We start from the raw sequence: 18146 nt of genomic DNA on the forward strand, positions 1-18146 counted from the left end.
TAATGGCCATCAAACCTTCCCCAATCCTAGAAGGCCAAAGCAATGGTCAGGATGACCAGCGTTCGTGAATCGTAGAGAGAGACCATTTTCTTCCTGGTATCCATCTGGACTGCCTCCCAAGTGGCAGTCATCAGCCAAACAGCCTAGATCTGGTCCCTTACAATAGAAAAGCATGAAGGACCTGATGGCCATATATACACGTTACTTCTGGAAGTCAGTCTAGGCTATCACATGAGGGCACCACATCCTAGAAAGACCCATGTGACAAACCGTTCTGGACATACAGTGACATAGTGAATGGCTTAAATATAGTTGTGTGCTATAAATACGTACATTGTGGAATTAAAAAAATAATAATTGCCTATCCAAAAGGCCCAGGCAAAAAGAGAGTAGCGTGCTCAAATGTGTAAAACTGAAGTACATGCAAAGTGCCACCATTCAGTGGGGTTCCTACACCCAGTAAGCTTCTGCCCCAGGAGCTTTCAAACAACCCAAACCATGGCTTTGATACAGTGTCCGGGTCAAATAAAGGCAACATTTTGGCCAATCAGTGTATACTCAAAAATTTCTCATACTTGTCAATTAGTGTACATGTCTCTTACTAGGAGTCTTTGCCAAAGCCTCTAAAGGTAGGGCTAGAAGTGCAGGCGGCCATCAGGATAGCCAACTGCCACACAAACTTGTTTCACAAATAGCCACCGCTGGTGGGCAAAGCGTTGTCTGTGTTGCTAACGCACATTCTTGCCCTACCCTAATAAGAACCTACCGCTAATCATAGCCTGAAGGATTTCACTTGTCATTTGGAAGACCTCCATCCCAAGCCGTAGTATAAACCTCTCGTTTTTTAGGTCAATTCGGAAACATTTACCAGGGGCTTCCCAGCCACCCCTTACATTTACTAATAAGTGACCATTCTTGATAAAGAGCCGTGTTCCTGTTCTGCAGTATATGAGAAAACTTCCTTTGCTCGTAGAAAACACGCCGATGTGAGTGTCATAAAGGTTATGTGGGCAATGGAGTCCAGTGTCTAGAAAAAACGATTCCACCGGTGAACCGCTGCCTTGAAGAAAATGGTGGATGTGATTTTGTGGCAACCTGCTTTGATTTGCATTTTGAAGGTACGTAGAAATGCGCTTTTTTTAATACAGTTATTATACATCTCGTAGAGAAAAACATAGTTTTGTCCATTTTCACTGATTTCTGCCATTTTACTTACACATAAGTTGTCACCAATGTTGAATAACGTCTGACATTTTAATTACTAGAGAAAACTGCAGGCGTTTTTCACTTGCAGTCACCAAAAGGGAAATATCAATACACATATGAGGAGGCAGAAAACGCGTGTGGGTCAGAGGGAGCCAGCATTGCCACCTTCCAGCAGCTCTCTGCTGCCCAACAGGTACAGCCGTCTCCTTGGTTTATTGTGCCTGGTCACCTGTCGTATGGTATATACCGTATTTATTTTCTTGTCGTGTCTAATATAATATAGTTGGGTTATCACCGCTGCCTCGTTGGATGGCTCAATAACAGGACAGCGGGTTATCCCACCGTGTATCCAAGTGCAGTTTGTGGGTCAAATCATGTTGGAATAGTCGATTATAAGCTGCGAACAAACACGAGCGAGAAATGGGACGTATATTGTTACCGATTCCAAGGTTGGTACATTTTGTAACATTTTACAAGGCCCGAAAAGGCCAAGATTTAATGGTTAATATAATACAGAAGTGGCAAAACATGAACACTCTATTCTTGTGGTTACTTGTCACTGCTATTTGGACATTGTTTTACAGTGCAATCGTCTCTACATGTTTTGTACTTTAGATGACCCTCTTTAACCCCTTAGTGACAGAGCTAATTTGGTACTTAATGACCGAGGCAATTTTTACAATTCTGACCAGTGTCACTTTATGAGGTTATAACTCTGGAACGCTTTAACGGATCCCGCTGATTCTGAGACTGTTTTTTCGTGACATATTGTACTTCATGTTAGTGGTAACATTTCTTCGATATTACTTGGGATTATTTATGAAAAAAATGGAAATATCGAAAATTTTAAAAATTTTGCAATTTTCAAAATTTGTATTTTTATGCCCTTAAATCACAGAGATATGTAATGAAAAATAGTTAATAAATAACATTTCCCACATGTCTACTTTACATCAGCACAATTTTTGAAACAAAATTTCTTTTTGTTAGGGAGTTATAAGGGTTAAAATTTGACCAGCAATTTCTCATTTTTACAACACCATTTTTTTTTTTAGGGACCACATCTCATTTGAAATCATTTTGAGGGGTCTATATGATAGAAAATAACCAAGTGTGACACCATTCTAAAAACTGCACCCCTCAAGGTGCTCAAAACCACATTCAAGAAGTTTATTAACCCTTTACGTGCTTCACAGGAACTGAAACAATGTGGAAGGAAAAAATGAACATTTAACTTTTTTTTGCAAACATTTTACTTCAGAACCATTTTTTTTTTATTTTTACAAGTGTAAAAACAGAAATGTAACCATAAATGTTGTTGTGCAATTTCTCCTGAATACGCCGATACCCCATATGTGGGGGTAAACCACTGTTTGTGCGCACCACAGAGCTTGGAAGTGAAGGAGCACGTTTGACTTTTTCAATGCAGAATTGGCTGGAATTGAGATGAGACGCCATGTCACGTTTAGAGAGCCCCTGATGTGCCTAAACAGTGGAAACCCCCCACAAGTGAAACCATTTTGGAAACTAGACCCCTTAAGGAACTTATCTGAATGTGTGGTGAGCACTTTGAATTCCCAAGTGCTTCACAGAAGTTTATAACGTAGAGCCGTGAAAATAAAAAATCGCATTTGTTTACACAAAAATGATCTTTTCGACCACAAATTCTTATTTTCACAAGGGTAACAGGAGAAATTAGACCACATAAGTTGTTGTCCAATTTCTCCTGGGTACGTCGATACCCCATATGTAGGGGTAAACCACTGTTTGGGCGCACCACAGAGCTTGGAAGAGAAGGAGTGCTGTTTTACTTTTTCAATGTAGAATTGGCTGGAATTGAGATCGGACGCCATGTCACGTTTGGAGAGCCCCTGATGTGCCTAAACAGTAGAACCCTACCACAAGTGACCGCTTTTTGGAAACTAGACCCCCCCCAAGGAACTTATCTAGATATGTGGTGAGAACTTTGAATGCCCAAGTGCTTCACAGAAGTTTATAATGCAGAGTCTTGAAAATAAAAAAATATTTTTGTTTTCCACAAAAAAGATTTTTTAGCCCCCAAGTTTTTATTTTCACAAGGGTAACAAGAGAAATTTGACCCCAAAAGTTGTTGTCCAATTTGTCCTGAGTATGCTGGTACCCCATATGTGGGGGTAAACCACTGTTTGGGCACACGGCAGAGCTCAGAAGGGAGGGAGCACCATTTGACTTTTTGAGCGCAAAATTGGCTGTCGTGTTTGGAGACCCCCTGATGTACCTAAACAGTGGAAACCCCCCAATTCTAACTCCAACCCTAACCCCAACACACCCCTAACCGTAATCCCAACCCGATCCGTAATCCCAACCCGATCCGTAATCCCAACCCGATCCATAATCCTAATCACAACCCTAACGATAATCACAACCCTAACCCCAAAACAACCCTAACCATATCCCTAATCAAAACCCTAAATCCAACACACCCCTAATCCTAATCTCAACCCTAACCTCAAACCTAACCCTAATCCCAACCCTAACCTTAACCCTAATGCCAACCATAACCCTAATCCCAACTCTAACCCTAACTTTAGCCCCAACCCTAACCCTAATTTTAGCCCCAACCCTAGCCCTAACTTTAGCCCTAACCCTAAATTTAGCCCCAACTCTAACCCTAAATTTAACCCTAGCCCTAATTTTAGTCCCAACCCTAAGGCTACTTTCACACTTGCGTCGTGTGGCATCCGTCGCAATCCGTCGTTTTGGACAAAAAACAGATCCTGCAAATGTGCCCGCAGGATGCCTTTTTTGCCCATAGACTTGTATTGCCGACGGATGGCCCCACGTCGCGTCCGTCGTGCACTGGATCCGTTGTGTTTTGGCGGACCGTCGTCACAAAAAAAAGTTAAATGTAATTTTTTTTTGTACGTCGCGTCCGCCATTTCCGCTCATGCGTGGCCGTAACTCTGCCCCCTCCTCCCCAGGACATAGACTGGGCAGCGGATGCGTTGAAAAACTGCATCCGCTGCCCACGTTGTGCACAATTTTCACAACGTGCGTCGGTACGACGCATTGCGACGGCCCCGTACCGACGCACGTGTGAAAGAAGCCTAAATTTTGCCCCAACCCTAACCCTAATTTTAGCCCCAACTCCTCTCTCCTGCCGGCCGGCAGATGGCAGCAGAGAGCGGGAGCACTGCGCATGCGCCCGCCATTTTCTTTCCATAGGAAGAAGCCGGCGGGCAGGAGGGGACGCAGGAGGACCCAGGGACACCGGTAAGTATAGCAGGGTCCCCGAATCCCCCTATTTCTCTGTCCTCTGATGTGCGATCACATCAGAGGACAGAGAATGACCGATCACTTTTTTTTTTTTGCGACCGCCGGTAAACAGTTAATTACCGGCGATCGCAAAACAGGGGTCGGTAAGAACCGACCCCGATCATGTTCTTTGGGGTCTCGGCTACCCCCTGCAGCCGAGACCCCAAAGATCCTCCGGCATTTTTTTGCCGGAAGAAGATGGCGGCGCCCATCAGGAGCCACGAGGAGCACCGGGGGAGACAGGTGAGTATCGGGGGCTATCGGGAACCCCATTTCTCTGTCCTCTGATGTGCGATCACATCGAAGGACAGAGAAATTAAAAGGGATATCGCGGTTTTTTTTTTTGCGTTCGCCGGTAAATGGTTAATTACCGGCGATCGCAACTCGGGGGTCGGTAAAAAAACCCCGAATCATGTTCTCTGGGGTCTCGGCTACCCCTGGCAACCGAGACCCCAGAGAAAATCCGACTCTGGGGGGCGCTATTCACATTTTCCACAGCGCCGTTAATTAACGGCGCTGTGGTTTAAGTACCCTTAACTGCCGCCGTTAAAAGGCGTATCGGCGGTCGTTAAGGGGTTAAAAAGAACCTGTCGCTTGCTCCAAAAAACTGAACTTAATATCTTGTAAAAAAGAAAAAAAATAAATAAATCACTGAGCTCCTCCAATTCTGCCGCTATTTTGCCGTTTTGCTCCATTCCATTGCAGAGATGTTCATATTTGTTGCTTTTGGAGCTCAAAATGTGAAATCTCTGCAGTCGGACCTCTCATATTAATGGGGTTAATTGTATTGAAGAGCCCTTAATGATCAGATGTATAACATTAGTAATCGATTTCTAGTTGTATAGATTACTGTGCGTAAAGTGCTGCTAACATTTCTGATTTTGTGATTTTGTAGACAACCAATGTGAATGTCCTGATGGCTACGTAGGCGATGGGAGTTTCTGCAATGGAAACCTTCTGCAAGTTTTGGAGGCAAATCCTCGACTGTCAAAATTTTTAACAGTAAGTTCATTTTTGCCATCTATCTAATACATTAAATATCAATGTTTACTATATAAGAAAATCTATGCAACGCAAAGAGATATTATATATAAGATATAGAAAACTAAATTGATCCACTCATCAGCAGGTGCATGCTACCAGAGCCAATACCAGTAGGAAATAAAGCTGAGTCCCGATTACACCAGCATTTTAGAGAAAGTGTAACCTGGCATATACTAAGTCACCAATTTACCTTTTTTTTGTTTTTAAAGCACAGGCTTTTTTAAAGACAAATGTAATATATTTGTATGCTAAAAGAATGACTCTGCCCCTTGCTGGACATTTCTTTTGTTCTACTCCAAAGTAATAGTGCCTACGTTGAGGCTTTTTTTTTTTTTCACCAGATTTATTATTCCTTCTATGCCAGTTTTTATTGCCAAACTCATGCTAAAATGTAAACCATGCAAGCGTAAGAAATACAAGTGCTTCTCACTAAATTAGAATATCATCAAAAAGTTAATTTCAGTCTTCAATACAAAACGTGAAACTCCTGTTATAGAGTCATTACAAACAGTGATGTATTTCAAGTGTTTATTTCTGGTAATGTTGATGATTATGGCTTGCAGCCAATGAAAACCCCAAAGTCATTATCTCATTAAAAACAATAAAACCTGCAAAGGCTTCCTAAGCGTTTAAAAAGGTTCCTTAGTCTGTTTCAGTAGTCTCCACAATCATGGGGAAGACTGCTGAATTGACAGATATCCAGAAGGCAGTCACTGACACACTCCACAAGGAGGGGAAGCCACAAAAGGTCATTGCTAAAGAAGCTGGCTGTATCCAAGCATATTAATGGAAAGCTGAGTGGAAGGAAAAGTATGGTAGAAAAAGGTGCACAAGCAACCGGGATAACCGCAGCCTTGAGAGGATTGTTAAGGAAAGGCTATTCAAAAATATGGGGGAGATTAACAAGGAGTGGACTGCTGCTGGGGTCATTGCTTCAAGAGCCACCACACAGACATATCCAGGACATGGGCTACAAGTGTCACACTCCTTGTGTCAAGTCATTCAGTGTCAATAGACAATGCCAGAAACGTCTTACCTGGGCCAAGGAGAAAAAGAACTGGACTGTTGCTCAGTGGTCCAAGGTGTTGTTTTCAGATGAAAGTAAATTTTCCATTTAATTTGGAAATAGATGTCCCAGAGTCTGGAGGAAGAGTGGAGAGGCCACAATCCAAGCTGCTGGAGGTCTAGTGTGAAGTTTCCACAATCAGTGATGGTTTGGGGAGCCATGTCATCTGCTGGTGTAGGCCCACTGTGTTTTATCAAGACCAAAGTCAGCGCAGCCGTCTACCAGGAAATTTTAGAGCACTTCATGCTTCCTTCTGCCGACAAGCTTTTTGGAGATGGAAATGTCATTCTCCAGCAGGACTTGGCCCCTGTCCACACTGCCAAAAGCACCAATACCTGGTTTACAAACAACAGTATCACTGTGCTTGATTGGCGGCAAACTCGCCTGACCTTAACTCCATAGAGAATCTACGGAGTATTGTCAAGAGGACGATGAGAGACAACTGACCCAACAATGCAGATGAGCTGAAGGCTGCTATCAAAGCAACCTGGGCTTCCATAACACCTCAGCGGTGCCACAGGCTGATCGCCTCCATGCCACACCGCATTGATACAGTAATTGGTGCAAAAGGAGCCTGACCAAGTATTGAGTGCATTTACTGAACATACATTTCAGTAGGCCAACAAAATAAAATAGTAAATAGTTAAATTGACATCTTCCTATGAAGCCCAACTACAGGCTGAGAAGGACTTACTATGGCAGTCAGGGGTCTCCTGAAGACCCCATCACTGCCATGATAAGCCATCAGCATCCCTCAATAGCATCGCCATTGGGGCTCATGGGAGCCCGTCACTATTTAAATGTCAAATTCAGTAACAGACATAGTAGCTCCAGCTGCTGGTGTTAGACACATGGCGGCTGGGTGACATACAGCTACTGAGTCTGCGCCATACATGCACACCCAGCATGTGGTGTACTGATTCGTCAGGGTGTACAAACTTGAGTTTTGAAAAGTGCATTACAAATAAGTAAACCAGCCGCATCAGGGCTTTAAATTAACATCTACAGTTAGTATTGTGAAAACTGGTGTCTGTGGTTCCCAAAATACTGATACAATCAGAGTTTTTAGACATAGCAGAGCTTAGAAAGCTAACCCTGCCCACACCCCTGATCAATCTGAAATTAAGGAGAGAGAGACCCGGTCTTCTCCTTCCTTTTTTGTGATCACACCCCCTGATTAGCAGGTTACTGACAATATACATGGAAAGTTGCTACTGTCAGTAAGCTGCTAATCAGTGCTGGGAGGGGTAGTTGGACTACAATGCACGTGGAAACTAGTCCAGCAGTCATAATTCTCCTGCTGAAACACTCATTGCATTGAAACAACTCACAGGATAATAAGTGACACATTGCTGAAATCAGTGTCTCAGCCCTATTTGAAGAGGTCCTCAAGTTACGTTGTAAAAACTTAAGGACAGATTCCCTTTAATTTGCATTTTGGGGGTGACTGATTTCCTTTAATTAAGAGAATAACTGAATCTACTATTACCGCCTGACCATAGTGTCTAATAAGAGTCAAAGTCCTCCCACAGCCATCGGAGGGTCAGGGTGGATATCCAAATATGGCTTCTTAATCAAAACATTGTAGTACGAAAACTAAAGGATGTGAAGACCAGTGTAAAGGGGGACGCCAAGAGATCTTCTGCCTCCTTAGAGAATTGTGGTTGTGTCTTTCTAGATGGTTCTTGACTACGGCACTATCAACTCCCAGGGCTCAGCGTTCCTTGGCATCCTATGGAACTATACATCGTATAAAACCTTATTTGTCCCAGATGACGACAGCTTGGATGATAATGTGGTAAGGCTACACTCGAAATCATAAATCTATGAACAGTGCAGAGGTGTTTTCCACACTTTGGGTGTTTTTTTTATTGTTTTGGGGGAGTTCTTGATGTTTTTTCTACGCATTCTAAAGATATAAATTGTTTCTAAAAAAAAAAAAAAATGAAAAATCACATTATTGTTTAAAAACCGCAGTCACATAATATCTCTGCCCATGCAAAAGGCTCACAAACTGGTGGAGGAGAGGCAGGGCACTGACAAGTGAGAATTTATTTTTTTTTTTGCTGGAGCATTTTTTAGGAAACAAAATGCTGGACAATACTAAAAATGTGCCCCTAGTTATCCACTTTCCAATATCCCTCTGCCAACAGAGTTTTAAAGGTTTTGAAAAACCCTTGTCCCCAGGGACAATTTGTTTTGTTGTTATGTTATTTAAATAAACCCCCCAAGCTATGCTTTAATCATCTTCACTGGGTAGCATGGTGGTCCCAGGGTCTATATTGTCTGCGACACTAATGTGATATCATAGCTCAGCGGCTTGTGCCGTCTATTCGTGCAGAGCCGCCGAGCTCCGTCTACAGCTCTGTTAACTTGAGATCAGCACTGTAGGTAAAACTCCCATACTCGGTGGCATGTAAAAGTTTGGGCACCCCTGGTCAAATTTACGGTTATTGTGAACAATTAAGCAACTTGAAGATTAAATTATCTCTAAAAGGCCTAAAGTTAAAGATGACACATTTCCTTTGAATTTTAGGCAAAACATTTTTTTTTTTCATATTTCACATTTTAAAAATTAAAAAAAGGAAAATGGGTTGATGCAAAAGTTTGGGCAGCCTTGGAGATTTGTGTGCTCACATAACTGACCAAGGTCAAAGTTGTTCAACTCCAGTTTCTTCCAGTGTTCAAGGTGGTGGCATATGGGAAGGATGTGCCGTCACGTCCTGTATGATAAAGGGCCTGACTGCCACTCTGTAGGGACCTTTATCCTCCGCAATAGAAAAGGTCCTAGAGTTCAGATCCTCACCAACTATTTTGTGGCCTCTGGTGATAAAATATTTCCCACACCAAATGGAGATTTTTCAGGGGTTCAAAAGCAATTAGTTTTTCAAGTAAAAATCGCTTTAGGAAACAATTCTCTTTTGAGGGTAATTTTTTTTTTTTTTTAACAGTCCCTTGATTGGACAGTGCCTAGTTTTGAGTGTCAGGTGTAATCCGCCTCAAAAAGACGAAGTAGTCTGCACATACCCTCAAACAAAAAAAGAAACAAACTCAAGTCCTTTTGTGGATTTCCCACATAAATGAATTGTAATAATTTACCATTAAAAGTTAAAAAAAAAAAAAAAAAGTTTAAACTTTTTGTAAGTACTTTTTGAGTGAATATATCCTAAGACATTCTTCGTACTCCATTTTATTAAGCATTTCTTTTGATTTATACAAATAAATAAAAAATATTGGTTATTTAAGTGTTTTTTTATTGTAATTGTTTTTCCTGATGAATAAAAGCCACAAAACTGTTCATAGATTGTAATGCATCTAGCCGCTCATTATGGATTACAGCTGGCATCTGGCTGCAGAGAAAAATTAAAAATAGGCAATGTTTTCCTGGAAAAGCTATGGGAGCACAAAAACGGTCATGTGCTTTTTCTTTCCTGTTGAATTGTCAATCAAATATGTCCCCCCAGCGCTGACGTAACTGCCCTATTCTTGGTACAGATCAATGTTATATTTAAACATCTATTTCCCCTTTTTGATTAAAACCAGGCTACTAATTTTATTTCCAGACTTTAACATGGCGGGACCTGGAGCATCACATGTCTAAACTGGACATATTGGTGCCATACAGAAATCTTACACATGGGAGTACTCTGCTGTCTAATCTAGGCTACAACCTTTCAATATCACACTCAAATTGCTCCATATCCGAGGTAAGTAAATAGCATGATCATTAAAGACTTTTTTTTTTAATAAAGAGAAATTGTCACCAGGTTTTTGCTACACTTCTGAGTGTAACATAATGATGTGGCTGAGACCCTGATTCCAGGGATGAATCACTTACTGGGCTGCTTGCTGTAGTTTCGATAAAATCACAGCTTTATCTGCTGCAGATCTAGCAGTGCTCTGAATGCTGAGTTCTGTATAACACCACTGATTGGCATACAGTATTGAAGGTGTGGTTAGACAGAGCTCATAAATCATTTGGAGGACTACATGGCAGCAGGTTTACTAGTCCTCTAATGATAAAAATCACTTATCATCCGGAGGTTATCAAAACTACAGCAAGCAGCCCAGTAAGTGACATATCACTAAAATCAGGGTCTCTGTCCCTACATCATGCTGTTCTCAGATAAGGTGGCATAAACCTTAAGACAGATTCCCTTTAAGAGTATAGAAAAAAAATGTTTAAAATAAAGAAATTTATTTTTTAATATATTTCTGTCTGACTTAACCCCTTAGCCTCTCCCTGTTTAGTGCGGGCTTTGGCGATGAGCCCGCACCTTTTCCGGCACATGACAGCTGATCTGATCAGCTGACATGTGCCCAGAACAGCCGCAGGTGCAATCACGATTCACCCACGGCTGTTAACATGTTAAATGCCACTGTCAGCGTTTGACATGAAAGCACGTTTTTACCTCCTCACATCGGCTCCCGTGTCACATGACCGCGGGTCGCCAATGGGTTGGCATCACAACCCGGGGTCAGCAGTAGACCCCTGTGGTTGTCATTGCTGGATTGCTATGAGCGCCGCCTGGTGGTTGGCGCTCATAGCAAGTGAGAATATTTGCTACATCGAGCAGGACTGCAGCCCTGCTCTATGTAGCAGAGCCGATCGGACAAGTGCAGCTTCAAGTCTCCCATGGAGAATATTGAAGTAAAAAAAAAAATAAATAAAAAATAAAAGTTCAAATCTCCCCCCTTTCACCCCATTCAAAATAAAACAATAAAAAAAATCAAATATACACATATTTGGTATCGCCACGTTCAGAATCACCTGATCGATGAATATATAAAAATGTATCCAATCAGTAAACAGTGTAGCGAGAAAAATTTTGAAACGCCAGAATTATGTTTTTTTTGGTCACCGCGACATTGCAGTAAAATGCAATAACGGGCGATCAAAAGAACATATATGCACCAAAATGGTATCATTACAAATGTCAAATCGTCATTAAAAAAAACTTCACACAACCCGAGATCACGAAAAATGGTGATGCTACGGGTATCGGAAAATGGCAACTTTTTTTTTTTTTTTTTACAAACTTTGGAATTTTTTTTCACTCCTTAGATAAAAAAAAGAACCTAGACATGTTTGGTGTCTATGAATCCGTAATGAATCAAAATGGCAGGACAGTTTTAGCATTTAGTGAATCTAGTAAAAAGCCAAATAAAAAACAAGTGCGGGATTGCACTTTTTTTTGCTATTTCACCGCACTTGGAATTTTTTTCCCATTTTCTAGTACACGACATGGTAAAATCATTAGTGTTGTTTAAAAGTACAACTCATCCCGCAAATAACAAGCCCTCACATGGCCATATTGAGGGAAAAATAAAAAAACATTATGGCTCTGGGAAGAAGGGGAGCAAAAAATGAAAATGCAAAACCAAAAATACCCTTGATCTATCATGACCAAGCGCCATAAATGTCCAACACTTAGTCCTGCACTTTAATTCCATGGCATTGTAAATTTACCACATGGGATTAAAGCCCCTGCAGTCTTATCAAGGTCCACTTGTCAGGCACAGCCAGACTCCCTGTGGGGACTCTAGTGGGTAAAGCACAGTGCAGTCAGGGGAAAGTGGTTTTCTGAAACTGGAAAACTTAATTGTGCTCGCCGGCCTGGTCATTACGAGCGAGTGTGAATCTGGCCTTAAATCTTTTTGTCTGTGCTTACACCAAGGTGCTAGACATCTGTAATCTTCTTCCTTCTGCAGTGTCCTAAGGTTGTAAATGACAATGCCATTCTTCAGTGGGACATACCAGCCTTCAATGGAATCATCCACATAATAAAAGGACCACTGCTTGCGCCACCAGTGCAGGTAGAGAGACTCTGGTATTCTACCAACTCATGGTGGTCTTATATCTTACACTGATAAAGAATTGTGGAAACACCAATCTCTTGTATCGTCTTACCAGGAAATAGCCGTGCCCCAAACCTCTCACCCCGGGACCACCGCTCTGGTCACAATAATGGTCCTGTTGGCCGTGGCTGCAGTGTCTGCTGGTTACATCTACTACAGGAGGAAGACTGAGGGATTTCACTTCAGGCAATTCAAAGTACGTAATGATGTAGGACATGTGTTTCCTGACCCAGCTGGAATCCACACTGCGCACACTTAGAGAAAGGGTAAAAATCGATTTGAAGGACTAGTCCAGAGGGAACGTCTACTACCTATAGCCGATGGGCGGGAGCCTCCTAAACCGCCACTTATCTGATTGCATCATCAGCTATTCGTTTGATTAGCTGGTCTGACGATTTGTCACGCTGCAACGATGTCACCCCAGACCAGCTAATCAGAAGATGAGCCATGGATGCTGGGAAGTAAGACGTTTCCCAGAGCTCCCATCTGATGGCCACAGATTACTGATGTGGCCTCTGGACAAAGGTTCTGAAAATGGATTTGTGCCAACTCCACACGCTGTCAAGATACCATATCATACATGTGTGCGTCCAATTATCAGATTATCGTATTTTATGACAAAAAAAATCTAAATATTATTGGATTATATATCCTTTAAAACAGTCACCTTTTCAGGACCCAGTAGACCCCACTGTAAGTCACTGGGGTCCATTAGGCGCTGATGGTGTCCAGGATTCAGGGTGTTGTCAATATAAGTTTTATTTTTATTCCAAAACTATTAAGATCCACATGCCGAGGCTAAGCAATCAGATGAGATGTTTCAGACTTTACACCAGTCCTTAGTCCTTGTAATAACGTTCACGATTCATTGGGTTTTAGAATGATCAGAGTCGGTCAGAATACAGATTATTCGCTATGGGCAATTCTACTTTTTGTCTGACTTTGCTTTTAATCTCGAGTCCTACTGTGTAAAATATTACAGCAATCCAGCAAATAAGATCTCACCCATCAAGGGCTTCACCCAGTTGTTGTGTATTTGAAATTTAGGAGGAAGCAGAAGACGACGATGACGACATAGATTTACAGAATCCACCACTGGTGTCCATCCCTAATCCGGTGTATGGGGCCAGTACCTCCTTCATAGAGCAGCTTGAGGTGAGATTAATATAAGCATTATAAGTAATATGCACATCAGTGTCCCATATCCTCCAGGTTTAGCCACCAATTCCTCCAATAGTCACCAATTACCTGCAGGTAAAAAACTGTAAGGCTATGTGCACACGTTGCGGATTAGGCTTAGGAATTTCTGGTGCTGATTCTGCCTCTCCTGGCAGAAAACGCACCTGCGTTTTTTTGTGCGGTTCCGCAGCGTTTTTTTGTGCATTTTTGCTGCGGTTTTCTTGCGGATTTGCTGCGGTTTTTACCCCTGCGGTTTTCTATAATGGAGTGGGTACAAAAACGCTGCAGATTCACAAAAAATAATTGACATGCTATTTCTTAAAAACCGCAGCGGATTTTCCGCAAAGTGTGCACAGCATTTTTTTTTTTTCATTGATTTACATTGTACTGTAAATCAATTGCGGATCTGCAGCGTTTCTGCACCTCAAAAAACGCTGCGGATCCGCAGCAAATCCGCAACGTGTGCACATACCCTAACTGTCCATAATGAGCCCAAAATGAGGAAGAAATAAAGGCAACTGCCAGACCTTCTGGCACCATTTATGCGCTGGCTATGGATCCCTGGGGGACACTAGATTGGTAGATCCAGTCTAAATTCATAAATCTTGTTTGCACAAAAATATTAAAAGGGGCTTTCCAGCTTAAAGGGGTTGTTTTCTATTTAACATTTGATGATCCTTTCCATAGGATAGGTTATCGATATGAGATGAGTGGAGGTTCGAATACCCTGCACCCCCCAATCAGCTGAATCTTTCAGTGGCCAGATCACAGCAGTCCCCATTTATCTCCTATTACTGATCTCGTATAGCCTGCCTATTTTTTGAATAGATCATCAATTGTTAAAGGGAACCTGTCACCACTTTTTTGGCCCACCAGCTAAAAATATTTAATGGAGTGTCGGCTATGCATTCCACAACTAGTTCTGAAACCCCCTGACTCCCCATGTATCACCAATAAAAACCTTTTTTATTTGTCCCGCGCTGTATGTTTATCGGTTCGGTCCGATGGGCATTGCCTCTGTTCTGTCACTCCACCCCTCCTCGGCTTGCTGTACGCATTCTTTGCTGTGAATATCACAGATCGCGTATAGATTTAGCACGTGCCTATTGAAATGTGACCTCATGCGTGCACAGTATGCTTTGCCCAACAGAGGGCAAAGCCGAAAATCAGTAATGCGCATGCGCCGACATACGCAGTTGTTTCTTATGTCCCGGAAGTATTTTGCGGCCATGCGCACTACTGATTTTTGGCTTTGCCCTCAGTTGGGCAAAGCATACTGCGCAAACGCGAGGTCACATTTCAATGGGCACGTGCGAAATCTATACGCGATCTGCGATATTCACAGCAAAGAATGCGTACAGCAAGTCGAGGAGGGGTGGAGTGACGGAACAGAGGTAACGCCCATCGGACCGGACCGAATAACATACAGAGCGGGACAAATTAAAAAAGGTTTTTATTGGTGATACATGGAGGAGTCAGGGTGTTTCATACCCCCATGATCAGTTGTTAGGCCAGTGGTGGTCAGATGTAAATAGTGTATGGAGCATACCACTGTTTATTGTCTATGGTTCTGCAACAGGGCTCCTATTGAGCTGAATAGACGCTCAGCTGCTGTACCCGGAAGCAGCCACTAAACAGTGCACAGAGCAGTGCTGTTTCAGCTCCATACACTGGTTTCATCCAGCCACTAAACAGTGTACAGAGCGGTGCTGTTCCAGCTTTATACACCATCTACATCCAGCCACTAAACAGTGTACAGAGCTGTGCTGTTTCAGCTCCATACACTAGTTACATACAGCTACTAAACCGTGTACAGAGCGGTACTGTTCCAGCTCTATACACACCATTTACATCCAGCCACTAAACAGTGTACAGAGCGGTGCTGTTCCAGCTCTATACACCATTTACATCCAGCCACTGAACCCAGGGAGTGGCGGATATCATGAGTATCAAGTCGTGGACAACCCCCTTAAATACATTTATCAGCTATTCACAGGATAGGTGAAAAATGTCAGCTGCTGTGACTCCAAGAATGGCTGTCCCAAAATCCCATGTATTAGTGGGACAGATACGTGAACTCGTGACTGGTTATCGCTGTCAATCCCATATACAGTGAATGGTGAAGTGGTAATGTATTGCCATTAAGACTCCATGCTCACTGACCCTAGTGGATAGGTGATAAAAGTATTGAGTGAGAAAATGTATGGGACTGTAGCAAGCTTAGTGGTCTGTCAGTGCATGAGCACAAATGGAGATTGATGCCATTAACACCCAGAGAAAACTTGTAAAAGTAGACCCTTACAACATGTCAATCAGATGTAACATCAGTAATGGTCCAGTAGGCAGTGTCCCTGTCAAGGGCAAGAATTACCTCTGTATACAGTGATTTTTGTTGACAACAATGTCTGAACGGTTTTGTATTAAGTTTATGGTGCGGATTAAAAATATGACTTTGGTTTTGCCAGATTGGCTCTCGTTTGAGATATTAAATAAGTAATCAATCAATTACAGTAGCATTGTAAGCCTACAAACTGAAATAAAAATTACCGTATATACTCGAGTATAAGGCGTCTGAGTATAAGCCGAGACCCCTAATTTTGCCACAAATAACTGGGAAAACTTAATGACTCGAGTATAAGCCTAGGGTGGGAAATTCAGCAGCTACTGGTAAATCTCAAAAACAAAAATAGATACCAATAAAAGTAACATTGATTGAGACATCAGTAAATTGTGTTTTTGAATCAGGAGTCCCATATATAATACTCCATACAGTTCATGATGGGCCCCATAAGATGCTCCATACAAAATACGCCCCATATAGTGCTCCATAAAGTTCATGATTAGTGATGTACTCGTTGCTCTGGTTTTCCTGAGCACGCTCGGGTGACCTCCGAGTATTTGACTGCTCGGAGATTTGCCGTATATACTCTAGTATAAGCCGAGATTTTCAGCCCATTTTTTTGGGCTGAAAGTCCCCCTCTCGGCTTATACTCGAGTCATACCCGGGGGTCGGCAGGGGAGGGGGGGGCGGGGGCTATCTAATTATACTCACCTCCTGCTGGCGCGGTCCCTGCTTCTTCCAGCGCTGCATATTCTTCCTGTACTGAGCGGTCACATGGTCCCGCTCATTACAGTAATGAATATGCGGCTCCACCTCCCATAGAGGTGGATCCGCATATTCATTTCGGTAATGAGCGGTAACGGTGACCGCTCAATACAGGAAGAAGATGCAGCGCTGGAAGAAGCAGGGACGCGCAGGGACCGTGCCAGCAGTAGGTGCGCGATGTTTACCGCTCCTCGTTCCGGTGCGGCTCCGTCATCAGCGTCCTCTGCCTGTGGCGCTCAGGTCAGAGGGCGCGGTGACGTAGTCAGTGCGCGCCCTCTGCTGAACGTCAGTGCTGAAGATGGAGCCGCACGAGGAGCAGGTAAATATTGAAAGTGCCGGGGGTCCTGAGCGAATAGAGGTGAGTATGTGATTTTTTTTTTTTTTATCGCAGCAAAAGCATATTGGGGGCAGTGACTGTACGGAGCATCTTATGGGGCCGTAACGCTTGTGCAGCATTATATGGGGCAAGTGTCTGTATGGAGCATCTTATGGAGCCATTATTACCCTTTATGCAGGATTATATGGGGCATATTTTAATATGGAGCATCTAATGGGGCCCATCAAACTTTATGGGGCTCCTGATTCAATATGGATTCAAAAACACTTAACCTACTGCTGTCTCAATTAATTTTACTTTTATTGGTATCTATTTTTACTTTTGAAATTTACCGGTAGCTGCTGCATTTTCCACTCTAGGCTTATACTCGAGTCATTAAGTTTTCCCAGTTTTTTGTGGCAAAATTAGGGGGGTCGGCTTATACTCGAGTATATATGGTAGTTTTCATCCCAGCAACTGAATGATTTACAGCTACTAGACAGCTTGATTACATGTGGGGATTCCCTAGCAACCAGGCAACCCCCACATGTACTTAGACTGGCTACTAGCTGTAAATCATTCAGCTGCCACAATGAAAACTAAATCTCCGAGCAGTCATAAATACTCGGAGGTTACCCGAGCAACGAGTATACTCGCTCATCACTAGTCATGATGGGTCCCATAAGACGCTCCGAATTAAAATATGCCCCATATAATGCTGCACAAAGGTTAATGATGGCCTCAAAAGATGCTCCATAAATGTTAATAATGGCCCCATAAGATGCTCCATATTAAAATATGTCCAATATAATGCTGCATAAAAGGTTAATGATGGCCCCAAAAGATGCTCCATAGAATATTATGCCCCATATGCTGCTGCGATAAAAAAAAAAAAAAAACATACTCACCTCTCGTCGCTCAGGCCCCCAACACTTGCGATATTCACCTGTCCCCGTTCCACCGCCGTGCGCCGCTGTGTCTTCCAGGTCTCTGCAGTGACTTGTTCAGGCAGAGGGCGCGCACTAACCACATCATTGCGCCCTCTGACCTGAGCGTCACAGCCAGAGGACGCGGAA

At 42.7% G+C, this 18146-nt stretch overlaps 1 protein-coding gene across 2 annotated transcripts in view; it reads left to right on the forward strand.

Moving 5' to 3' along the window:
• STAB1 (stabilin 1) overlaps positions 1-18146 on the forward strand; it is a 191501-nt gene that overhangs the window by 172234 nt on the left and 1121 nt on the right. For both annotated transcript variants that reach the window (XM_077276156.1, XM_077276157.1), the window contains 9 exons: positions 974-1118; positions 1266-1399; positions 1490-1655; positions 5396-5502; positions 8289-8408; positions 10174-10317; positions 12323-12427; positions 12525-12665; positions 13517-13624. In XM_077276156.1, coding sequence (XP_077132271.1) covers positions 974-1118; positions 1266-1399; positions 1490-1655; positions 5396-5502; positions 8289-8408; positions 10174-10317; positions 12323-12427; positions 12525-12665; positions 13517-13624 — 1170 coding nt within the window. The remainder of the gene's footprint in view (positions 1-973; positions 1119-1265; positions 1400-1489; positions 1656-5395; positions 5503-8288; positions 8409-10173; positions 10318-12322; positions 12428-12524; positions 12666-13516; positions 13625-18146) is intronic.

This window comes from Ranitomeya variabilis, chromosome 8 (genome assembly GCF_051348905.1).
Source record: "Ranitomeya variabilis isolate aRanVar5 chromosome 8, aRanVar5.hap1, whole genome shotgun sequence".
Taxonomy (NCBI): domain Eukaryota; kingdom Metazoa; phylum Chordata; class Amphibia; order Anura; family Dendrobatidae; genus Ranitomeya; species Ranitomeya variabilis.